At 42.8% G+C, this 26,428-nt stretch overlaps 1 protein-coding gene across 1 annotated transcript in view; it reads left to right on the forward strand.

The window, feature by feature from the left end:
- The first annotated feature begins 661 nt into the window (after positions 1-661).
- FRAS1 (Fraser extracellular matrix complex subunit 1) overlaps positions 662-26,428 on the forward strand; it is a 680,896-nt gene continuing 655,129 nt past the window's right edge. Inside the window, exon 1 of the mRNA XM_089676214.1 lies at positions 662-1,151. Coding sequence (XP_089532340.1) covers positions 1,070-1,151 — 82 coding nt within the window. The 5' untranslated portion in view covers positions 662-1,069. The remainder of the gene's footprint in view (positions 1,152-26,428) is intronic.

A 26,428-nucleotide genomic window follows, 5' to 3' on the forward strand; every position in this document is an offset into this window, starting at 1 on the left:
ACAGACAGATGAAAAACGGACATATGGAACGCCTGTGTGAAAGGGGCCTTACACACAGTCAGGTGAGGAACAGTCCTGTGAGTTTACCTCAGAACATAGGTGTCATTGCTGAGTAAGACACAGGTTAATGGGCGGGAAGGAGAGTCTTTGTGACCTGCACACTGGACTGTTTCTTCCTGCACACTGGACTGTCTGTCCTCCTTTTTTCCTCAGCAATTGCTTCTGTCCTCTTTTCCTCAGCAATTACTGAGGTTCAGCCCCAGCTCTGGGAGCTTTGATCCGTGCTTCACCGACAACAGCCGAGCCTGAAGTCAGCACAGCATGGATAAGGAGATCAGGTTGCTGTTCCCTGCCTCACGTGACTTTGTGGAATCTCTCCCTCAGCTCTGTGTGTCCATTTACACTGTGAGAGGGGGGAATGTGAGCAATGTACACACAGGGAGAAGTGTATATGTGTGTGCATGCCTCGTCCACACAGCACACATTCCTTCCACATAGTCATCCGTCTCAGTAAACCACCCTGACCCGGTCGGCACTTTTTATTAGGGTGTCTATTGTAGGACATGTGAGTATTGGCACCTGAGGTGAGTGTGCACCCGGCCTGCAGGCGTCCCCACTCCCTCCCTCAGAGGAGGGGAACAAGTGTAGCCCCCGGGCACGGACTCTGTGCTGGCACACGCCTCCCTATTTATAGAGGAGGGACAGCGCTGTCCCAGTCCCTGGAGGACAGGAGTTTCTTCAGTCAGTCCCCGGAGAGGGAGGGGAGAAGAGTGTCCTGGCAGTGCGGGCAAAGTTGAGGGGAGGAGGAGGAGTCCCTTTCGGAGAGTGTGCCTGGGCAGAACACACACAGGACCGGCGGCTTCTCCTCACAGCACACTGCGCTCACACCTCTGGACACACTGGGATGACTGGCTGGTCTGGGAGCCCGCACTGGACACTGCTGTGAGGGAACAAGCACCACCATGGACCCGGGGAACGTGTGACTGCTCCCATTATCTCCTCCACTGATATCTCATCGCTGACCTTTGGATGTAGTGTGCTCCTGCCTGGAGGAAGACTTCTCTCCACCATGGACTTCAGGAAGAAGGAGACCATGCACACCTTTATAGTCTATGTGTTGGCATTGGCAGCTTTCCTCCACACAGCAGAAGGTCAGTACTCTGATCACCTCCTATACATGACATCTGGATCTTCTCCATACACTCTACAATCTGATTGTACAATCTCTGCGCCGTTCCCTTTCCTGCCACAGTCCCCGCATTCAGTGTACGTTTCCACATATGTGCTTAAACGCGTCTGGGCGGCTAATCCAGCGCAAGACAAAGTGTCTCATGGTCTATTACTACATCACACTAGTATTTTTTTATGTACAGAACCATCCCCTGCACTGCACAGCGGCCAATAGAACGTCAAGGGCCAGTCTACACCTGAATCGCGCAAGAACGTGGACCGCATTCCTGTGCGAATCAGTGCGGTGCAATTTTCAGCTCATTCATTTCCTCCATTTGCTCCAAAAGTACTTTTCAAAAATGCACTGCACCAGATGTCACGATAATGCGTTACCACTGCGTTTGTAGTGCGAACAGCCTGCCCATAGTTGGATCGAAATTCGTCCAGTTCCTGCAGACTCAGCTGAATTTCATCTATGGCCGGCTTTAGGCAGCACTTTATGGGTGTGCATTTCCTCTGTACTAGTTATTTATTTATTATTTATTTCAGGTACTTATATAGTGCCGTCAATTTACGCAGCGCTTTACATATATATTGTACATTCACATCAGTCCCTAACCCTCAAGGGGTGTACAATCTAAAGTCCCTAACTCACATACATACATACACATACTAGGGGCAAGTTAGACAGGAGCCAATTAACCTACCAGCTTGTCTTTGGAGTGTGGGAGGAAACCGGAGTACCCGGAGGAAACCCACACAGTCACAGGGAGAACATGCAAACTCCAGGCAGGCGTTGGCGTGGCTGGGATTCGAACCAACGACCATAGTACTGCCAGGCGAACGTGCTAACCATTTACTGTTACTGTTAAAGTGGTGGTAAACCTCAAAAAAACAGCATATTGTGCTAGTATGCATCGCATTCAAGCACATTATGAAAGACTTACCTGAAAACGAAGCCCTCCAGCAGTGTGCTGGAACTGCTGTAGGCGCTTTCATCTTCACCTGGTCTTCCTTCTGGGTTCACGGACTTCGGCTGTTTGACTGGCTGGAGAGCTGCGGCATGGCTCTCTCAATGGAGGGCATACTGTCTATTGAGAGCGCATTACACATACGCCGGTGACATCACCAGCTGCTTACTATAGTAAATACCTCCTAAATGGTGCACATTCAGGAGAGATTGACTGTACGCACAGGTAAGCCTTATTTTAGGCTTACCTGTAGGTAAAAGTAAACAATGGGGCTTAACTACCACTTTACGAGAGATTTTCTTTCATGCAGTCTTTCCTGCAGTCATTCGATTCCCCCATCAACACAGTGTTGATGGAGGAGTCCCTCCTTTGGAGACATTGGGGGTTATTTACTAAAACTGGAAAGTGCAAAATCTGGTGCAGCTCTGCATAGAAACCAATCAGCTTCCAGGTTTTATTGTCAAAGAATTGAAAAAGCTGAAGTTAGAAGCTGATTGGCTACCATGCACCACTGCACCAGATTCTGAGTGATGCAGTTTTATTTATTTTATATATTACATGTACTTATATATCACCGTCAATTTACGAAGAGCTTTACACATACAGTCCCTAATCCTCAAGGGGCTTACAATCTAAGGTCCCCATCTACCCCATACACATACTAGAGCCAATTTAGAAACGAGCCACTTAATTTACCAGTATGTCTGGCATGTGGGAGGAAACCGGAGTACCTGGAGGAAACCCATGCAGGCACAGGGGGAACATGCAAACTCCAGGCAGGTGGTGCTGTGGAATTTTACCCTAGGTTCACATCTGTGCGGGTGGTGCCACTGCGGATCCACACGAAAATCCCTGCAGCCTCACCACCCGCACAGAGAAATGCGGAGCCCCCGGGCTAGTGCTGTTAGTTCCAATGGCATGCCGCTTGTACTAGAAAACACAACTGTACTGGGAACTGAGGTTCCTGTGCGGGCTGCATTTTCCGAGGAAGTGCAGGGACTTCTTCCCTGCGTATCATGGGCACGGGAGTCCATTCAAATGAATGGGCTCTCGTGCCCGTGCAAACCGCGGCCCACGCGGCCACATATATGTGAACCGGGGGTTAGTAAATCTACCCCATTCCCCATTGTGTTTTCCGGGGGGGGCATCTCCACCTGGAGAACACAGTGAGAACACATAGCGGCTATAATAGCCACTATCAATATCGCATGTAAAATCCAACAGACCGGTTGTATCCAGGTTGATCGATCAATCTATTTGGGTACATTCAGCCTGCCCATACATGGTTCGAATCTCAGACGGTCCCTGCTGAATCGGCCAAGATTCAAACTGTCTATGACCAGCTTTAAGCCGGCGATAGATACACATTCAACTATGTAGTGCAAGGGCCTGCCTGATTGCATACTAATTGAAAGTGTTTAGGATTGATCTCATATTATATGGTTTTGGTAAATCTAAAGAGAAATTGTACAAGAAAATTGCATAATGTATGGACAGCCTTTAGTGTGCTCATGGAAAGTCACATGAACATGAAAACTGTTGACATGTATGCAAGCCAGTTCACATCTGAGCAATTTGGAGCGTATTTCCTGAAGCACATCAGTGCTCATTTACCAAAATTCCCATTTTATTCAGTGGTGCTTGTCGCTTCAAGTTGTAAAATAGTATTTGATCTGGTTTAGGACAGAGCCATGTGTTTTTGGTCCTTATAGACTTCAAAGGGAGTGCTTGAAAAACACCTGATAATGCATGATTTCTTGCTTCTAGCAAGCAGCTTTTCATTGTCAAAAAGAAGAATGCTCATACTTGAAATTGCCTATAAATGTCCCAAAAAACAGCATGTACTAAAAAGCTCCAAAAGCATTTAAAGAAGCTCAAGTGTGAACCTAGCCTAAGCTTAATGACACCAGCCCCATTAGGCAGCATTACCCAGTGCACTCCCAACCTATAGACAAGGCAGTTTGCCTAATGTCCTGTCATTTGAGTTCACACCAACATGCTGCATGTGAGCTAAAAAAAAAGTAGGGCAGGTTGCATTTTTACACAACGAAGAACATTGCGACACGCTACAATGCATCCCAATTGCTGCAGTGCATAGTGTTGCTCGAAATTGGCATTTGAGGACATTTGAGTGAAGTTAAAAAAGGAAACAGTGGAACAGTGCATCACACTTCCCTTACACAACGCACACCAGTAAGCACACAGTATATAGAGCATAACATGCGCCCACTGGTGTGAATGAGCCCTAAGTCTGTTTTTCCAGTATGTCTGACGTCATAAGGTTGATTTACTAAAACTGGAGAGTGCAAAATCTGGTGCAGCTGTGCATGGTAGCCAATCAGCTTGTCACTTCACGTTGTTCAGTTAAGCTGGAAGACTATTGCTTTCTATGCAGAGCTGCACCAAATCCTGCACTCTCCAATTTTAGTAAATCAACCTCATACCTCACTGTCATAGTTTTCTAGGAAAGGTATATGTGAATCTGTTGAAAAATTTCTTACCTAGAGATCCTGTCATTAACAGCACTTCCCGTTGCAGGGTTACAACATTAGGCTACTGTCTTGCAGTTAGCAGCAGCATTGTCAGCCTGCCGTGCAGCATAATCAGCTTGCCGTGTGAACTTCTTTAACAGGCCACCTGTGTGAAGGACCCCAGCGGTCAGCTGATGGAGGGCATGCAGGAAGTTGACAGTGCTTAAAGTGTTACTAAACCCACAATAATAAACTCAGTCTGTATACGCAGCAAAGCATACTTGTTATACTCACTGTGGAACCTAAGGAGTTTATCCTCTGCATTGTGTGGAAATGCTGTTTGATCCTGTCTTCTCCAATCCTCCCCTTCTACTGTCCCCACTCCATCTGCTGAAAGCACAAAGCTCTATGAGTCACTCTGCACATGCTCACTTTAGTGTGTATGTCTAGAGAGTTTTTTTTTTTCTTTGGGAGGGTGCATTTGATCAGCACAGGGCCAATCAGCATTGTCCAGACAGAGGGTAAGGGGTTATGCATCCTCATAGGACAGTCAGTGCCGAATGAAAACTCCACCTATAAGCTTTAACCAGTGCTTAGCTGGACAGTGATAGAAATCACAAGACTGCTATATACTGCTGATGAGAAAAGGTATTTAGTTTATATTTACTAAAATAATTGCATTTCCATGTTCAGTGTACTGTGGGAGACCAGATATAGTGAATGCAGGGTCCTGGGTCTAGTAACACTTTAAATATATATTCACGAAAAGGCAGCAAGATGTGCTTGCAGTACCATTATTTCTTAATGACACTCCAAACACAGTACAAGGCAAAACACATAAAAATTAGCGCAAACCACGGAGTCACCAAATGTGCCTGGCTCAGTGCCAAAATTTGGCTCCTGGTCTTCTTTGGTGCGTTTGTTGTGCATCGAGCAGCCCATTCTAGTGAACGGGCTGCCCTATCTGCGATGTGCGAAAAACATGCAAAAAAAGCGAGGGATAATGCGTGTTCCCGCCACTCGAAGTGTGAAGCCTGCCAGAGGAAATGCTGTTACTGGCAGGATCTTCAGAATTAAAAACTTTAAAGTCTGCAATTCTTGCCGGCGGAGAAACTATTTCTATGCACACTCTGTTCAAAAAACAGCCGCACAGACTGATAGGTAAGCTGTACAAATCAATGGGCGGGTCCATTGCTGTTCACATGTAACTGTTCTTCCAACTCTGGCTCTGGAGGCAGATAGTTTACATTCAGGGAAAGTGGTTCTGGCCACACATAAACTGGTTGCAGCTTTCTGTCCAGTTTGTATGCAACCAGAGCATAGAGTGCTGCTGCATCCAACTCAGAACACTGCAATTCAGCTGTCCATCTGAATAAGCACTAAAATCTGTCCAAAGTGAGACATGATGTCAAATGTGCTAAAAAGTACTTTTTGGGTTTGCATACACTTTAATCATTTATTATACCCAGGGCTTTTTTTCTCATAAAATAGGTGCAGGAACTCACACTCTGCATGCAACCCCCCCTCCACTGCCCCCATCTTTTCCCTCCTTAAAAGTTCCATCATCTTCCATGCTTTACTTTTGGTGCTGTGTTAAGCTGAAGCACCCAGTCAGATTTAGTAACTCCCCTCCTACAAATGGTAGATAATCCAGTAGGGGTGTTGGCATCTGCACTGCGCCCTGGGCACCTGCATCTCCCTTGTCCCTATCCTTCACTCAGTGGGAGCCGCTCAGGGATCAGATCTATGAGAGCCCTTGGGAAACAAGCTGTCACTTGTAAAAACAGAAGACAAACTTCTGTCTTTACAAGTGATAGTAGTGAACAGGGAGCAGAGGGCCTGAGCCAGAGGAGTTCCAGCTGAAAAAAAGCCCTGATTATACTTCATTGTGCCTTTTCCATTTCTTTTGTTTTGTTGCAGTGTACTGCAGAACTGCTGGTAAGGAGTTAAAGTATTACTAGAACACAGTAGATTTTAATGTTCATCGAAATACAGTGCTGTGGCAGAGAAAGACTTTCTTATCATGATGTAGCCATGTCAGTGTAGTGATGATCTTCTCAGATTGTAAATGAAGTATAGTTAGCACTCACCCCCCACACATCTTTCTTGCTCTTCCATCTGCTGGGGTCATTTTATAGAATTCAGTTAGTGAGATCTGTGCAGCTATAAGTAGAAGTGACAGGGAAGTTGTGTATTTTATATACAAGAAGTGCTTGTTCACTATGATTATACCAGCACATTTCTTCAAGGTTATATGTCAGAGTGTGACTGTTAGGCTACTTTCACACTGAGGAGTTTTTGAAGCACTTTTGCATTAAAAAAAGCGCATGAAAAGTTCAAGAAAAATGCTTCCCTATGTATGTTTATGTATGTCTATGTATGTTTTCACAGTGGGGTGCTGTGCTTCCATTCCGTTGTAAAGTCCTGCTTGCAGCATCATTGGTGCATGTTTTTTAAGTTAAAAAAAACCTCTCCAAAAACACCTCTTCCCATTTAAATCAATGAACAATGCCTCCAAGAAGCGTTTTTGGTGCAGTTTTTAAGTCACATGTCCTTTAAAAAAAATGCTGAGAAAGCGTGGCAAAAGCTTGGCAAAAATGCATATGCGTTTTTGCCGTGTTTTTGCGGTGCATCAGTGTGAAAGTAGCCTTACATTGTAACTTTTCTGCAAGTATCAATATCATTAGTTCACTGCACCCACAATAATGTCACTCCTGTGTATACTGATCATGCAGTCAGCACTGTTCTAGAAATTGCAACCAGCTTTTGATCGTAGCAATTACTAATTGGATCAAGTCGTGGCTACCACCAACTGCACTTTTTTTTTGCAAATAAGCTGAAACATGCCCTTTGAAAGGTCAGAAATTGAGCTACTCTGGCTCTAATTGATGAAAAGTCCTTACCCTTCTACATCTCACAGCATAGAATGCATGAAGGTAAAAAACCTTCAGCTTTTACAACCACTTTAAAGCTTGTAGGAAGAGTTTTCCTTCTCCTCTGACTATCCTATGAGGCTGCATAACCCCTGACCCTCTATCTGGACAGCGCTGATTGGCCCTGTGCTGATCACATGCACCCTTTTAAAGACAAAAAAAAAACTCTCTAGCCATACTCACTAAACTGAGCATGTGCAGAGGGACTCCTAAAGCTCTGTACTATCAGCAGATGGATTGGGGACAGTAGAAGAAGGGGAGGATCAGAGAAGACAGGATCAAACAGCCTTTTTACACAATGCAAAGGGTTAACCGCTTAGGTTTCACAGTGAGTATAACAGGCATGTTTTACTGCATATACAGGCTAATTTTACTGTTGTGGGTTTAGTATCACTTCAAATGCAAAGTGTTCCATTGATTTCAATGCAAAACTGTGTCCTATTGACCTCAATGCAACATTGCTTCCCATTGACTGCAATGCAAAAACGCCCCCTATTGACTTCCATGCAAAAACGCCTTTATTTAAGTTCTTAAATTTTATATGTATTTCATTTTGTTTTTTGTCCAATTTTTGTGTGTTACTTTCAATAAAAGTTAATTTACGTTACTGGATTGTATTTTTAAAATTCATATTTATTTATTTATTTATTTATTTATTACAGGTACTTATATAGCACTGTAAATTTACGCAGCACTTTACATATATATATTGTACATTCACATCAGTCCCTAACCCTCAAGGAGTGTACAATCTAAGGTCCCAAACTTACATTCATACATACACATACTAGGACCAATTTTGACAGGATCCAAGTAACCTACCAGCATGCATGTCTTTGGAGTGTGGGAGGAATCCCGAGTACCCGGAGGGAGTACTGCCAGTTTAAATTCATAATATTAATTAAAAACTCGAATATAATACAATTATATATAAAAAATAGATATATTTTTTTAAACTGTTTATTCTGCTTTCAGTTTTCGGACACGTGCATCCTGAATTTTCGGTTTCATTCTAGATTTTTCATTTCGGTGCAGTACTAATTAGCAGTCCTGATATAAAACATCCTCTGTGTGAATTTGTCAGCATTTGCACAACTATCACAAATAATCCCCATCATATGTCTAATATGTTTATTTCCTATGATCGTCAGCTCCATCTAGTGGCCATAATGCGGTATTTTCCTGAAACACTTGAATCAGGAAAATACTGCATTATGGCCACTAGATGTTGTTGATGATCATAGAAAATAAACGTATTAAGCAAATTACAGAGGTTATTTGGAATGATTGTGCCAACGCTGACACATTCATATAGCAATTTTTTATACATAGACCCCTAAGTTTTTGTTTAGAGCAACTGCCAATGCAATACTTTTAACATATATTCATTTTGTTTTGTTTTGTAAACCAATGTCTGTTTTGGGTAGAGTTTACAGCCAGTAAACTGGTAGATGCAGATATATATAATTCCTCTGTGTGGCTGGCCCTTATGGCCACTGCACAGATGATATGGCTCCATGAATTTGCTAAGCACTCTAGGTCTGTAAAATGAAATGTGTCGAATTAATAGGCCTGTGCACCTGAAGCAATTTCTTCCCATGGTTTGCCTTGTGGAATTCTATGTTTATACATGATGCGGAGGCTGAATTGTCAGACTGTGGAGAATGTGGGTGGACCTTTTCATACATAATGCTACAGTGCAAATTTCAGGATAATAAAAAATGACTTGTCTTTTTCTTTGCGTGTCACAGGGTAATATAAATAATTTTGTTGGTCTAATTGTGTTCATCAGTAGGACAGCCGTATCTTCCTCACCATGGTCCATAGCAGCTTTAAAGAAAGTTCGGATGACAGAGGAAGAAATAATGTAGTGCAGTTGTCCAATGTATGCAGGTTTATTGCATATTTATGTATTTTTATTTTATTTGATCTATAAAAATATTTATTGTATGCACAAAAGAAAAGAGGCTTATTGCACTAGGTTAACACTTAAAGTGAAACTCTACTTTGCTCGTTCAAGGCAAGTAACAAGCTAGCAGGCCCATTCATTGTTGTTCCTGCACTCTAACTGCCTCAGTTCCCTATCAGAGCCCCAACAAAAAGGGGACTTGTGATTCTTTCCCAATCCTTCCACTATATACAGTGGGGCAAAAAAGTATTTAGTCAGCCACCAATTGTGCAAGTTCTCCCACTTAAAAAGATGAGAGAGGCCTGTAATTGGCATCATAGGTAGACCTCAACTATGAGAGACAAAATGAGAAAAAAAATCCAGACAATCACATTGGCTGATTTGGAAAGAATTTATTTGCAAATTATGGTGGAAAATAAGTATTTGGTCAATATCAAAAGTTCATCTCAATACTTTGTTATATATCCTTTGTTGGCAATGACAGAGGTCAAACGTTTCCTGTAAGTCTTCACAAGGTTGGCACACACTGTTGCTGGTATGTTGGCCCATTCCTCCATGCAGATCTCCTCTAGAGCAGTGATGTTTTGGGGCTGTCGCTGGGTAACACGGACTTTCAACTCCCTCCAAAGGTTTTCTATGGGGTTGAGATCTGGAGACTGGCTAGGCCACTCCAGGACCTTGAAATGCTTCTTACGAAGCCACTCCTTCATTGCCCGGGTGGTATGTTTGGGATCATTGTCATGTTGGAAGACCCAGCCACGTTTCCTCTTCAATGCCCTTGCTGATGGAAGGAGGTTTGCACTCAAAATCTCACGATACATGGCCCCATTCATTCTGTCCTGTACATGGATCAGTCGTCCTGGTCCCTTTGAGGAGAAACAGCCCCAAAGCATGATGTTGCCACCCCATGCTTCACAGTAGGTATGGTGTTCTTTGGATGCAACTCAGCATTCTCTCTCCTCCAAACACAACGAGTTGTGTTTACACCAAACAATTCTATTTTGGTTTCATCTGACCATATGACATTCTCCCAATCCTCTTCTGGATCATCCAAATGCTCTCTAGCAAACTTCAGATGGGCCCGGACATGTACTGGCTTAAGCAGGGGGACACATCTGGCACTGCAGGATCTGAGTCCCTGGCGGCATAGTGTGTTACTGATGGTAGCCTTTGTTACGTTGGTCCCAGCTCTCTGCAGGTCATTCACTAGGTCCCCCCGTGTGGTCCTTGGATTTTTGCTCACCGTTCTTGTGATCATTTTGACCCCACGGGATGAGATCTTGCGTGGAGCCCCAGATCGAGGGAGATTATCAGTGGTCTTGTATGTCTTCCATTTTCTAATTATTGCTCCCACTGTTGATTTGTTCACACCAAGCTGCTTGCCTATTGCAGATTCAGTCTTCCCAGCCTGCTGCAGGTCTACAATTTTATTTCTGGTGTCCTTCGACAGCTCTTTGGTCTTCACCATAGTGGAGTTTGGAGTGTGACTGTTTGAGGTTGTGGACAGGTGTCTTTTATACTGATAACAAGTTCAAATAGGTGCCATTGATACAGGTAATGAGTGCAGGACAGAGGAGCCTCTTAAAGAAGAAGGTACAGGTCTGTAAGAGCCAGAAATCTTGCTTGTTTGTAGGTGACCAAATACTTATTTTCCACCATAATTTGCAAATAAATTCTTTCCAAATCAGCCAATGTGATTGTCTGGATTTTTTTTCTCATTTTGTCTCTCATAGTTGAGGTCTACCTATGATGCCAATTACAGGCCTCTCTCATCTTTTTAAGTGGGAAAACTTGCACAATTGGTGGCTGACTAAATACTTTTTTGCCCCACTGTAGAGTTCAGTGCTTGGAAGATAAGTGCCAGCATGCTAAGGGGATGCTTGTAGTGAGCTTGTTGCTTTGGCCTTGATGGGCAAGAGGGGTCTACAATAAGGTATGAGTCGTTTCGGGGCCACCCTTCTTCAGGTGCAACTCTGCATGGACCCAAAGTGTTGTTTTTGTGACTGAATAAAGGAAGATATTGGAACTATATATTGTATAGCAGATGCCATTCATACTTCTATTGGTGGTAGTAATAAAAAAATAAGGGGAACAAGGGTCACGAGGACAGAAAAACATAAGACAGTAAAAAACTCTACAGAGGTTTTATTCTTTCTCATCACCTCTGTCCCTCAGACATAGACAGCTACAAAAACCTGTCAGAGTTCCTAACCCTTCCCAATCTCTATAAAGAAAAAATTGACCTGGAGATGTAGAACTCTATTGTATGCCACCATAGCATAAATACTGAATTTGAATATACAGTTTACTGCAATCTGTTTAAGTTTAGTATGAAATCTGGTTGCTATGGTTTTCTGCCTTATGAAGTATATTTTCCTACCTTCATCTATGACCCTGTGCCTACTCGATGAGTGAAATATTGAAATGTACGACGTGGAATGCACTCATTTAGTGTTACAGTGACATACAGGGATCACTAATTAGGAGTGTTAACTTATGTCTGTTCACTTCTATTGCATCGTCAGAGAGGAATGAAATATCAGATGAAAAAATCCAGCTCACCTGACAGTTAGCAACGCAAGTCTCCAGCAGTCTTCCGAGATCGCTGATAGTTAATATAACACAGTACTGCAACAAGAACTTGTACCCTGCACTATTTACCCACTCATAGCCAGCTAAAGTCTTCTGTTTTTTATGGCTTTGCAAATTCCTACAAAAAATCTGCTCCATGTTAGAAGTGTGCATTATTTATGTGATTATGGTAGCGAAATAGTACACTTAAAGTTAACTCATGCTTTGCCCATACAGAGCAAAGCAACAGGTTCTCATTAAAGCCCAGTTATAACCAGTGACAGCATATTCACTACATGTCATCAAAATACCTATTACTTCCAGGTATAAGGGCTCATTCACAGGTGCTTCCATGGTGGATTGCTTTTTAGAGGGCATTTGATACAAGATGAGAAGGTGATTTGTTGCCTCTTCACTTCCTGCTTTATAACCCTCAACATATCACTCCACAACTGTGTGCATTGCATGTGGCTGCAATGCAGTTGCAGTATGGGCTCATGCATCTGAATGGGTTGCATTCTGTGGCGGTACTGCCTGCTAAAGGTGACATGCATTTATTTTGGCCACAAAGCAAGGCATTGTGGCTGCAGATATTGTACTGCCCTGAGCAGCTGTATACCCTAGTTTAGGTGGGTGGTCAGGAGTGGTAAAACCACAACTAAGATTTCTTCCTACCACCCATTTTGTTGGAATGAGCTCTTAGGAAGCTTATTACTTACCCCATGTGACAGTACTTGTCTTTGCCCATGCAGAGCAAGGGAACAGGTTCTCTTTAAGGCTCAGACTTTCAGCTTATTTACTACATGATACAAAATACCTATTAATTCCAGGTACAAGGGAGCATACTCTTCATTCCATGAGACAACACTTGTCCCATGTATAGTAAGGCCAGTTCACAGCACATGCAGTTCATTGTATTTTTTTCTGGATCAAAAACACATGGAAAGTAAGTTACATGGATTCCAAAGGCAAAGTTCACACCAGTGCAGTGCATTCCAGTATAGTCAACAAAAGTAGGACAAAACTCATTAATAACACACTGGAACACATTACATCAAAATAAATAAACAGGAAACTTTTTAGGGAAAAATGCACTGGAACACCATAAAAATGCATAACAACGCACCAGAATGCATCAAAAACGTGCATGAGAAACACATCCAGATTGCAGCTCTAAAGTAGCTCACTTTATAATATAAACTGCCTATTCCTAAGGCAGCTTGTGACTCACTCTATGTGACAGCACTTGTCAGCTGTCACATGAGGGTATGGTCAACCCTGTGTACCCACAGAATGGAAATCTGACTTGAGCTTACCTACAGCTGTCCCCTGACTCTCTGCGCAGCACAGATTCACTTTAAGTAGAAACTGATGGCAAATTGTAATATGTACAGTATATTTCATGAAACATTTAAGATTGTATACCAGTTTTGCACAGATACTTAATACAGACTTATACATGCAGGTACAGTTTGTACGTATACGCATGCTTATGCTTGGAGCTGCTATTACCTGCGTACAACCCTCTACTGTAATTCATTTGTACAGGTGGCTGTACACAACACATTTAGCTCCCGGGTGCTGGAATACAGCTGTATTTTACATTACACCGCATTCCAAATTATTATGCAAATTCTATTCAAGTGTCACAAAGATTAAATATTTTTCAGTTTAACTCATGGATGGCATTGTGTGTCAGGGCTCTTTTGATCCCTGAAAACAATCTTGGACACCTGTGATAATTAGATTGGCCGGTGAGCCCAATTTAAGGAAAAACTACTAAAGGACGGTGTTCCACATTATTAAGTAGAGCACCATTTTCAAGCAATATGGGGAAGAAAAAGTATCTCTCTGCTGCCGAAAAGAGTGAAATAGTTCAATGCCTTGGACAAGGTATGAAAACATTAGATATTTCACTAAAATGTAAGCGTGATCATCGCACTATTAAGAGATTTGTGGCTGATTCAGAGCACAGACGGGTTCGTGCAGATAAAGGCACATTGAGGAAGATTTCTGCCAGATCCATGCATCGGATCAAGAGAGCAGCTGCTAAAATACCATTACATAGCAGCAAACAGATATTTGAAGCTGCTGGTGCCTCTGGAGTCCCACGGACATCAAGGTGTAGAGTCCTCCAGAGTCTTGCAACTGTGCATAAACCTTCTATTTGGCCACCAATAACCAATGCTCACAAGCAGAAACGGCTGCATTGGGCAGAAAAATACATGAAGACTAATTTTCAAACAGTCCTGTTCACTGATGAGTGCCGTGCAACCCTGGATGGTCCAGATGGATGGAGTAGTGGATGGTTGGTGGACGGCCACCCTGTTCCAACAAGGCTGCAACGTCAGCAAGGCGGTGGTGGAGTCATGTTTTGGGCCGGAATCATGGGAACAGAGCTGGCCGGCCCCTTTAGGGTCCCTGAAGGTGTAAAGATGACCTCTGCAAAGTATGTGGAGTTTATGACTGACCACTTTCTTCCCTGGTACAGAAGGAAGAACTATGCTTTCCGTAATAAAATCATCTTAATGCATGACAATGCACCATCTCATGCTGCAAAGAATACCTCTGCATCAATGGCTGCTATGGGGATAAAAGGAGAGATAGTCATGGTGTGGCCTCCATCCTCCCCTGACCTCAATCCTATTGAGAACCTTTGGAGCATCCTCAAGCAAAAGATCTATGAGGGTGGGAGGCAGTTTACATCCAAACAGCAGCTCTGGGAGGCTATTCTGACATCTTGCAAACAAATTCAAGCAGAAACTGTCCAAAAACTCACACTTGTGAAGCTGCTATCAAATAAGGGGTCCTATGTTACAATGTAACGTGACCTGTTAAAATGTTTAAAAAGCTAAAATGTTGTTAAAAGTTTGATTGAAATGGCTTTTGATTTCAGTAAATATTCTGCAAACACAACAAATGACAATTTTCAGTTCTTTACAACCTATAAAGTGTTTTGAAACTTACTGTGCGTAATAATTTGGAACGGTGCATTGTAAGTTTTTTATGTTTAACAAAAATACTGTTATCATTAGGAGGTTTGTTCAATAAAATTTGAATTGTACTCTTAATAGTTGATAACATGAGAATTATGCTGACTGTTATTTACATCAATTATTTAGGTAAATGAGAAAAATATCATTTGCATAATAATTTGGAACACGGTGTATATGTCCCAATACTCATGAGTTCTAACAGTTGCTCTAAGCAATTGTTCATGTTTGGCCTGTGTAAAGAGGGGAGGCACACTGCAGACACCCCTATTGCTGGCTTTTCCAGGAAAAGTAGAAAGAAAATCAAATATGGTCACATGTTATGAATGTTTGGAAAAGTTTAGATTAGCATTCTTAACCACTTGCCTACCAGGCACTTATACCCCCTTCCTTACCAGGCCAATTTTCAGCTTTCAGCGCTGCCGCACTTTGACAATTGCGCGGTCATGCAACATTGTACCCATATGAAATTTTGATCATTTTTTTCTCACAAATAGAGCTTTATTTTGGTGGTATTTAATTGCCACTGGGCGCTTTACTTTTTGCGCTATAAATAAAAAAAGTGCAAAAAATTTGAAAAAAAAAATTTTCTTTGTTCCTGTTATAAAATTTTTCAAACAGGTATTTTTTCTCCTTCACTGATGTGCATTGATGAGGCAGCACTGATGGGCACTGATAGGCGGCACTGATGGGCACTGATAGGCAGCACTAAAGGGCACTGATAGGCAGTACTAATGAGGTGGCACGGATAGGCGGCACTGATAGACAGCACTAATGAGGTGTCACGGATAGGCGGCACTAATATGCAGCACTGATAGGCGGCACTGATAGGTGACACTGATGATGGGTACTGATAGACGGCACTGACTGGCATCACTGCTGGGCACTGACTGGCGGCACTGACTGGCACAACCCCTGGGCACTGACTGGCAGCACTGCTGGGCTGCACTGGTGGGTGGCACTGGTGGGCAGCACTGGTGGGTGGGCACAGGTGGGTGGCACTGGTGGGCACAGGTGGGTGGGCACAGGTGGGTGGCACTTCTGGGCACAGGTAGGTGGCACTTCTGGACACAGGTGTGTGACACTGCAGAGTGGCACAGGTGGGTGCACTGCTGGGCACAGGTGGGTGCACTGCTGGGCACAGGTGGGTGATCTGCTGGGCACAGGTGGGCGGAGCTAGTGGGCACACTGCTGGGCACAGGTGGGCGGAACTTGCGGGTGGCACTGCTGGGCACCGATCATCAGGGCACTGATCATCAGTGTCCTGATGATCGGTGCCGATCCCCGCTGTGACAACTGCCGGTTCTCGGCAGTACTTTCCTCACGATCTGACAGCGTGAGGAAAGTGCAGCCGAGAACCGGCACTTGCATTTCCCTGTGATCAGCGTGTCATTGGACACCGCTGATCACGTGGTAAAAGGCCGCTGGGATCGGCCTTTTACCACATCACGTGATCAGCTGTGTCCGTAGGACACAGCGATCACGGAGATCGCCGGGTGCGCGCCCCAGGAGAGCGCGTTCTGGGGGGACGTCATATGACGTCCACCCAGAACTGGCCGGCCGCAGTGAAGCCGTCATTCGGCTATCTGCGGTCGGCAACTAGTTAAATGAGTTTATATACTCATTACTGCAAGTTGCTGGTCACAGTATAAGTATTTGTTGGGTCAGGTCAGCCTTTCTCTACCAGGGTGCCACCAGAGGTCTTCAGGGGTGCTGTGGGGAGAATGGCTGTCATTTGAGCCCAAGTTCCCGTTTCCTAGCCGCACTGTACATCAGCACTGGGAGCCGTCACACCGCTCAGCAAAGTGAAAGCAAAGGGAATGGAAGTGTCTGCTGAGCTCTCTGCTTCCCCCTAGAGTGCGGTACCCGACTGTGTGATGGAAGCTAAGATACTGTAACTTTTCATAATGCTGTGTGTGTGCACATGTGTATGTGTGTCTGTGTATGTCTGTATGTGTGTGTTTGTTTTTATATGTGTGTATATGTATTTTACTTTTAATCTCGACCCCTTATTCCTGTCCTTTCAGAATTGCTTTTTTAGGACTTGTTCGTAATAGCAGCAGAAATGCTTCTCCTCTGAAAACCAATCCATGCTCTGATCACTTTTCAGAGGCATTTGACAGGTGGTAAAAAGGCAATATGTTGCCTCCTCACCACCTAGTTTAACCCTGTAAAAAGCAGCATCAATCACCACACCACAACTGCGTGCAATGCGCACACAGTTGCGGGGTGGCTGTAGTTCAACCCTATTCACTTGGAGGTATACTTCCAGCTGCGGAAACAGCATGTGTATACCCCCAGCTGCTGTTTCTGCAGCTAAAGGGGGAGCATTCGGGGTTGGTAAAAGCAGCTTAATTGCGTGGTTTTACCGCCCTCCAACCTCACAGGTGAACAGGCCCTTGGTTCACATCTGTGTGGCTTTGTGTAGGGCAGCCCATTCATATCAATGGGCTGCCTTACCTGCAGAAATGCAGGGAAAGTCATCCATGACTTTAGTTGACACAATAAAGTGAACCAAGCCTTGAACATGGTACCTCATGACTGAAAATACTTTTCAAGGGCATCCCAAATGGGTTAGGTAATAGACTGGTACATCGCTACATCTGAGCAAATTTGTGAGGGTTTAAGCCTAGTACACACGATCAGAAAATCGTGCGAAAAATACCGCTTTTGAAGGAATCACACAATAATGTGATCGTTAATACACAGCTCTCGTCCGAAATTATTTGAAGTGACAAGCAAGAAAGTGTTTATTGTACGATACCAGTTCGTATTGTTTATGTTTAATCAGCTGAAACTACAATACAATTACATTACATTTTTGATAACTTTAGAAACCTCTTCACTTTTGATATGAGACTAGCATGCAAAAAAAAAAAGGACGATCATTTGTACAATATTCGGCCTTACAGGGGCACTTCTGTAACAAAGGGTATGAAATTTTGCCTAAAAGTTTAAAGATAAGAGCACATTGCTTCATGATTTCTATTGCCCCTTTTCTAAGTTACTCTTTGTTTTGTAATTTGTTTTCTATATTTGTCTGATATAATAAATGAGGTATAAAAGATTTTCACTGTTGCTTGCAAATTTGTTAGAATAACTAATTAGGAGCACCTTCTCTTATTGATCCACTGCAACTTGATAAATGTCTCTCATCCAATGTAGTAGCAGTCCTAAATATTCAGCTGATCAACATTTCCATAGAGTGAGCCCCTTACTGTAAAAGTATATTCCAGTCAAAAATGTAAAGTGTTGTATTTAAAAAGAATAACTTGACTTGGATAAGATACTGTGGCTCCTAATGTATGTGCTGGATTTTGTTTGGGCTAACATGGTGTTTATGTGGTTAACGCCTTTGCTTTTAGTCCTGGGTTTGTATCCTACACTACTATCTGTATGAAGCTTGTAGTGCTCCCTGTTTATGTATGGGTCTTCTCTTGTTTCTTCCCCCAAGGGAAAACATACTGACAGGTTAATTGGTTTACTTCCATATTACCTCTAGCGTGTATTACATAAGTGTGGTAGGGACTATAGGATGTGAACAACTTCAGGGGTCCTATGCAGTAGAGCCATACACTTTGCATATTATATCAGTGCTGGTGACTACTGGAAATAAATAATATTCAGTCTAAACTGCTCCTCAGTCTAAACGTTTAATTCGTGCTGATTGTGATCCTGCAAAACAGGCAAAGTGTTCCCTGGTTTTTCTCCTGCCAACTGCAGCTCTGTAAACTTTAGAGCATGGTCGGACCTTTGCAGAGCTCAGGAGCCGTGTGAACAGCCTGATTAATGTGACTGAAGTTGGGTATTATATAAAGCATACGTTGGATGAATTGCCCAGCCTTAGAGCTCTCCTCGTATTGATTTTAAGTTGCCTACTAGTATCAAGAAAAACCATGGGGTATTACCAAGAAGCGGCAATCTTTTTAGGTTGACAGGGTTTATACACTGTAATTTATGGTCACAGTGCAATAAAGTTTAATATGCATTGAATGCAGTAATTCAAATTTTACATAATAATGTATTTTAAGCAGACTTAATTATGTTACTAGAAGTTCTGTGCTTTTTATATTGACAGCTGCTGAGGAGGATAAATTTAAGATGAAGTCTATTTGTGCTGCCTGTGTGTGTGCTGCCAGGCTGTAGGAAGGGTACCACCTGTTGTGTAGTGCTCTTTAAAGCTGGAGCCAGAGAGGAATGCAGGGAGCTGTGCTTCCTGGAGATACTAATACTCCTATGTACAATCCCACACCACAATCTATGGCTGTGTTCTGCTCCACAAAGAGAAGGGATTAATGGAGCTGAATATTAGGTACTGCTAGGGCCTGCAGCTCCCTTAGCATACCATTTTCCTAACTGAGATTTCCATCCCCCAGAGAAACTAAAGGGGGAGGGGGGATGTTAAGGTCAGGTCGGAGACTGTGCTAAAGTTTTTTTTTTTCCCACCTTTTTAGAGGGAGTTCTCTGTAGTTTGTTTTGCTTGTGAATTGAAGTAGATTAAGGAAGAGATTACACCAGCATTCTAGCCTGATAATATTTCTTTCTCCTGTTTCACTGTTCTGGAGGCAAAAAGAAAAATTAATCTGTGAAAAGACATGCTTAAAAACTTCACATGATGGTGAAAAAAGTGAAAACTCTGGGTCAACTATCTTGATTATTTATCAAACCTGTAATGATATAGCCAATTCCTGAAATTTGATTTAATAGCAAATGTTTTAACATGTTTAATAGCAAAAAGTAAAAAATATTGTCTTTTTTCTCAAAATTGTCGGTCTTTTCCTTTTAATAGTGAAAAAATTAAAAAATGCACAGGCGATCAAATACCACCGAAAGAAAGCTCAATTTGTGGGGAAAAAAGGATGTAAATTTCATTTGTGCAGCGAACTGAGCTGAAAGTGGGAGCGGGTACCTGTCAAAAACAGGTATCTGCTCCTCTCTCCCCCCTAAAAGGTATCAAATATAGCAGTGGAGGAGGGGGGAGGAGGCAAATTTGCTTTTGAGTGGAACTCTGCTTTAATGGAACGAGCTGAAGTTAGAAGCTGATTGGCTACCATGCACAGCTGCACCAGATTCTGAGTGCTCCAGTTTTAGTAAATCTCCCCTAGTGCTTCTAATAATGTTTATTTGGTGACCTCTATTACTCCTGATTTTTTTTTTAATTTAGTGATTAAAGTGATTGTAATATGACTTTGATTTCAATGGTCATTGGATGTTGGGACTGGTTTGCCTTTTTAAATGCTTTCAGAGGACATGAAACAGCTGGATAGTGGTGTCCAGTAGCCACAGAAATAACATCCATTAATAAGAATATCCTGTGCATTGGGGCTCATTCACACCATGCCTGTTGACCTGCCTTTTTCTGTGTATAAAAAAGCAAGCTCAATGTTAAGGACACATTGAAAACATTTGCTATTTTTATGTGCCCTGTTCATACCATAACAGTGCATTGCGTAAAAATTCAGCATATCTGCATCTTTATGCAGCACAATGCATGTCATTGCATATCAACGCACCACGGCATGTCTCAGTGTGCTGCTGTGCATAGAGTTGACTAAAGTTTCATTTTGTGATATGCCAATAATTTTAAAAAAGAAAAAAGTAAACCATGCAATGAGTTGCAACAACACAATGCCTGACAGCATGTGCACTTTATATGAAGTATAACGTGTGATCAAGTGTTAACAAGCTCTAATGCAAACAGTTAAGAGCAGTTTTGCGCTTATTAGCATCTGTCTGTAATAAGCTCACCTCTGTCCATGACCTTTTTGTCTCCCGCTCCCTTAACCTACTAGCAATTACAGAAACCTGGCTTCAAGCAGCAGATTCTGCTTCTCCCGCAGCACTTTCCTATGGAGGCCTCCTCTGGACCCACTCACCCAGACCCAGTGGTTGGAAAGGTGGTGGAGTTGGTTTGCTTCTATCCCCACTGAGCACCTTTCAAGTCCTTCCTAACCCTCCCTCTCTATCCTTCTCTTCTTTCGAGACTCACTGCATCCGGCTGTTTTCTCCCACTTCTCTGAGGATTGCAGTGATCTATCGGCCTCCTGGACCGCTGTCCCACTTTCTTGATGATTTCTCCGCCTGGCTACCCTACTTTCTCTCCTCTGCACTACCCACCATCATTCTCGGAGATTTTAACATCCCTATTAATGTCAACAACCCGGCTACATCCCTAACCTCATCTTTTGCATTAGCACAATGTATACAGTCCTCCACTCACTCTGATGGGAATACATTAGACCTTGTTTTCTCCCGTCTTTGCACTCCCTACAACCTCACAAACACCCCCTTTCCTCTCTCTGATCACAATCTCATCACCTTCACAGTCTCCTCATCTTCAAACACCTATCCCTCCAAGCGGCAAAGAATTATCCGCAGAAACCTTTACAACTTGAACCCTGCTCCTTTCCACTCTGCAACTGACCAACTCTATGACAGAATCTCTCCCCTGTCCTGCCCTCACCTGACCACTGCTGTCTATAACAGTTCGATTTCATCCGCATTAGACTCACTTGCTCCTCTAACAACACGAAGCATCAGCCCACGACCGTTACAACCTTGGCAGACTGACGACACCAGAAATCTTAAACGACATAGTCGTGCGCTGGAGCGATTGTGGCGTAAAACCAAATCTCAACAAGCATTCACCCTATATAAATCTGCTCTCTTAACATGCAAGTCCTCCCTTCATGCTACCAAACAAGCCTACTTTGTCACTCTTATTAATACCTTGTCATCCAGTTCTCGTCGTCTCTTCTCTACTTTTAACTCTCTACTTTCTCCACCTCCACCCCCACCCAGTACCTCACTCACTGCTCACGAGATTGCAAATCATTTCAAAAACAAGATTGACGCAATTCGTAGGGGCATCGCCACTGCACAGACACCCATCCCACTTAGCATACCTTATACTAAACCTCCCTCAACACTTTGCTCTTTTGACCTTGCTACTACCGAAGAGGTCACTAAGGTTTTCTCAGAAGCCCGTCTCGCTACCTGCCCCCTGGATCCTGTCCCCTCACAACTACTACGGTCACCCTCTTCTTCCATCCTATGCTCCCTCACTCACATCTTCAATCTTTCCCTCTCTACTGGTGCCTTCCCCTCCCCTCTAAAGCATGCGCACATCACTCCCATACTTAAAAAGCCCTCCCTGGACCCCACCAACCTGAACAACTTAAGACCCATCTCCCTGCTGCCATTTACCTCTAAACTCCTAGAACGCTTAGTCTACAATCGCCTGAGCTCCCACCTCACCGACAACAACCTTCTTGACCCTTTACAGTCTGGCTTTTGCTCACTCCACTCCACTGAAACTGCCCTACTAAAACTCACTAATGATCTACTAACGGCTAAAACCAATGGCCACTACTCTGCACTCTTACTACTTGACCTCTCTGTGGCTTTTGATACGGTTGACCATCCCCTCCTCCTTAAACAACTCCACTCTCTTGGCCTCAGAGACTCTGCTCTCTCCTGGTTCTCCTCCTACCTATCGCAGCGCTCCTTCACTGTTACCTATAACGCTGCCTCCTCCTCTTCACTCCCTCTTTCTGTAGGGGTCCCTCAAGGTTCTGTCCTTGGACCCCTTCTCTTCTCCATCTACACCTCCTCCCTTGGTCACTTGATTAACTCCCATGGCTTTAAGTACCATCTCTATGCTGATGACACATAAATCTATCTTTCTACCCCTCACCTCACCCCTTCAGTCTCCTCTGGCATCACTAACCTACTAAGTGACATATCGGCATGGATGTCACTCCACTTCCTCAAACTCAATCTTTCCAAAACTGAGCTCTTAGTATTCCCCCCAGCCCGTGCCCCCTACCTGGACTTCTCCATCAAGATCAATAACACAATCATCATTCCCTCCCCTCATGCCAGGGTACTAGGTGTAATCCTAGACTCCCATCTGTCCTTTCAGCCCCAAATCCAATCACTGTCCAAATCTTGTAGACTTCACCTTCGCAACATCTCCGAGATACGCCTGTTCCTAACCTCGGAAACCACTAAGCAACTTATTCACTCCCTGGTTATCTCTCGCCTTGACTATTGTAACTCCCTCCTCATTGGCCTACCTCATCGCAGGCTATCCCCTCTTCAGTCTATCATGAATGCTGCTGCCAAGCTTATCCACCTTACTAACCATTCTGTATCTGCCACCCCTCTCTGCCAATCCCTCCACTGGCTTCCCATTGCCCAACAGATAAAATTCAAAACACTAACAATAACGTATAAAGCCATTTATAACTCTGCCCCAAATTACATCACCGATCTTGTCTCCAAATATCACCCAAACCGTACTCTCCGCTCCTTGCAAGGCCTCCTACTCTCTAGCTCCCTTGTCTCCTCCTCCCATGCTTTTCTCCAGGACTTCTCCAGAGCTTCCCCCATCCTCTGGAACTCTCTACCCCAGTTTATCAGACTATCGCCTACTCTGCTCACTTTTAGGCGATCTCTGAAAACCTATCTCTTCAGGGAAGCCTATCCTGCCCTCAGCTAATGCTGGAACCTTCTACTCTTCCAACCAGTCCATCCCCCACAGTTACTACCATTTGTACCACTAGCCCCTCCCTCCTAGATTGTAAGCTCCAAGGAGCAGGGCCCTCAAATCCCTCTTGTATTGAACTGTATTGTTGCTGTATTGTCTCCCGTTATATTGTAAAGCGCTGAGCAAACTGTTGGCGCTATATAAATCCTGTATAATAATAATCTGTGGTAATTAGTCTTTTCCATAGCTTTCACACACTTCATTGTATAAAACTCTATAATACAGGATCTTACAAAAAAAAGTATCTTTGTGTGAGCAGTGGATATGAGAAGGAATTTTTTTAATAATTAAATTCTTCATCCTTTGTTGTTTAACTGATTGCTGCATGTCACACCTATAATTATTGTCAAGCTGGATAGAAATGACAAATTCAATCAAATATAAGCAGTTTAAATAAAAAAAGCTGAAAGTGGCAAAAATTATTGAATGAGAAAGTGCAGAATGAATCAATATTCATGTTGTTACCACAATGGGAAAACCATAACAATGTATCTGCTTTTGACTGAATCAGTGTCCGGAAATAAAATTTTTATTAGATTATAGATTTTTATAATGGAGTTTTATGTTTGGCCACTGTTTTCAATAAGATCTTGATGGGTAGATTATGATGAATATGTTTTATTGACTAAATGCAGTTTTATCGTGATATCTCAATGCTTCATCTTGAAAATATAATGCTTTGCCCTGATACCATATTGTTTCTAGTTCTTTTATGATGAACATAACATGTCTGTCTATTACATTTTTTTTATTCTTTAAAAGAATTTAACCCCATACTTTTTCTTTAGGATGAAATTCTTCTCCTAGTACTAAGCTTGTATAAAGGTATTATGGCAGCCATAAAAGCATAGTTTATAAAAGCAAAACTTTTTTCTTCTGGATTGAGCATGGACGGGTTAGACACTCTGTCAAGTTATTTTCATACCTGCATCCCTATTGGGGAAATTCACCTGCTGTTTATCCTGAAGACCATTGTCTCCAAACAGCAAAGGGGGAGATTTACTAAAAATGGAGATTGCAGAATCAGCTCTGCATAGAAAACAATCAGCTTCCAGCTTTTATTGACAAAGCTTAAAGTGATACTAAAGCTTTGTTTTTTTTTTAAATAACAAATATGTTATACGTCTGTACAGTAGTTTCGCACAGAGCAGCCCCGATCCCCTTCTCTTTTGGTACCCCGCCAGCGCTCCTGGCTCCACACAGCTGCACCAGATTCTGAGAGCTTTAGTTATTATTAATATTATACAGGATTTATATAGTGCAATCAGTTTGTGCAGCACTTTACAATGTGAGGGCAAACAGTGCAATTCAGTTCAATACAGGAGGAATCAGAGGGACCTGTTCATTTGAGCTTACATTTTAAAATATTTATTAGTTTTAGTGAATCTCCCCCAAAGTGGAGGAAATTGAAATTTTTTGAATTGTCACCAGAGCAAGTTGCAGGGAAGCACAAGGTTCATATAAAATGGATGAAAGGTGAGATTTCCTGCCATTTGGTCCTAAATGGTCATGATGACAGGGTCTTTTTGATTCATACTTCAGCTCCATTTTAGGAATGCTGATCTTAAGATCATAAAGTAAAAAGCTGCTGTTGTATTAAACAAGCTTCACTGACACATGCTAAAAGCCTAAAAAAGTTTAAAAGTAGTGCATTTAGCATTCACCAGCATGAAATTAAAATAGTTTTAAGGGCGTCAAAATAAGCAATAAAAATAAGACTGTGTGTATAGGGCCTTAAGCAAGGATTTTATCTTATTTATTTTTGTAGATTAATTGTCTTAGTACACACCATGAGAATATCGGACAAATGATGGTCCATTTTTTTTTTTGCATGAAAATGAAAAGGTTACTTAAGTTACAAAAATTCTCGTACGACTGAATACAACTTTGGAATGATGTAACGTGTTGTATGGTATTGTAAGAGAAAAATGTTCGCGTTTGTCCCTTAGAATAATTTCTCATGAACTGTCATGATCAGCTCTTGAAAGCTTTGCAACTAACGATCAGATTATTATACAAAAGCGGTATTGTTCGTTAGATTTTTTTCATTATATGTACTATGCACTACTCTGTACTCATACTGTTAGATCTCTCTGCTGCCCTTGTGACAGTCGACCATCACTTCCCCACAGAAAATTCCACTCTCTTAGCCTCTGGACTCTGCTCTTTCCTGGTTCTCCTCCTACCCAGCTAAGTGTTACTTCAGTGTCACCTACAACTCTATATCCTCCTCTCTTTTTTTTCTTTATGTAGAGGTCCCACAAGGCACTACTCTCGGACCCCCTCTATTCTTTCACTGCAACTCCTCTCTTGGTCCCTTGATGACCTCCCTTGGCTTACAATACCACCTTTCTGCTGATTACACCCAGTTCTAGCTCTCTGCTTTTCACCTCACCCCATAAGTCTCCTCTCACATTACTAGTTTACTAACTGACATATCAGTATGGATTTACACCATTTCTAAAAATGAAGTGTATTTAAAACTGAGCTCATAATATTTCCTGTCCCATGTACCCCCCCCCCCCCCCTTAACTTTTCCATCAAGATTAATAAAAAAAACTATCAGTCCCTCCCCTCATGCCATGGTGCTAGGTGTAAATCTGGCTTCTCCTTTCAGTTCCATATCCAATCACTGTCCAAATTTCACCACCTTAACTTCCATAACATTTCTAAAATATGCCCCTTCTTATTCAATTAACCCAACAAGCTACTGTCTCACCTTGACAATTGCAACTCTGTCTTCATTATCCAACCTCTGCTCATCCTATACACTCCTAAATCTTTTGTAAATGCTGCTTCCAGATATCCACATTACCAACTGACTCTTCTCGAGATCTCCTGCTCTTTAGCTTCCTTGTC

The sequence above is a fragment of the Staurois parvus genome, unplaced genomic scaffold (assembly GCF_062004578.1).
Source record: "Staurois parvus isolate SC_StPar_1 unplaced genomic scaffold, SC_StPar_1.0 ptg000013l, whole genome shotgun sequence".
NCBI classification, from domain to species: domain Eukaryota; kingdom Metazoa; phylum Chordata; class Amphibia; order Anura; family Ranidae; genus Staurois; species Staurois parvus.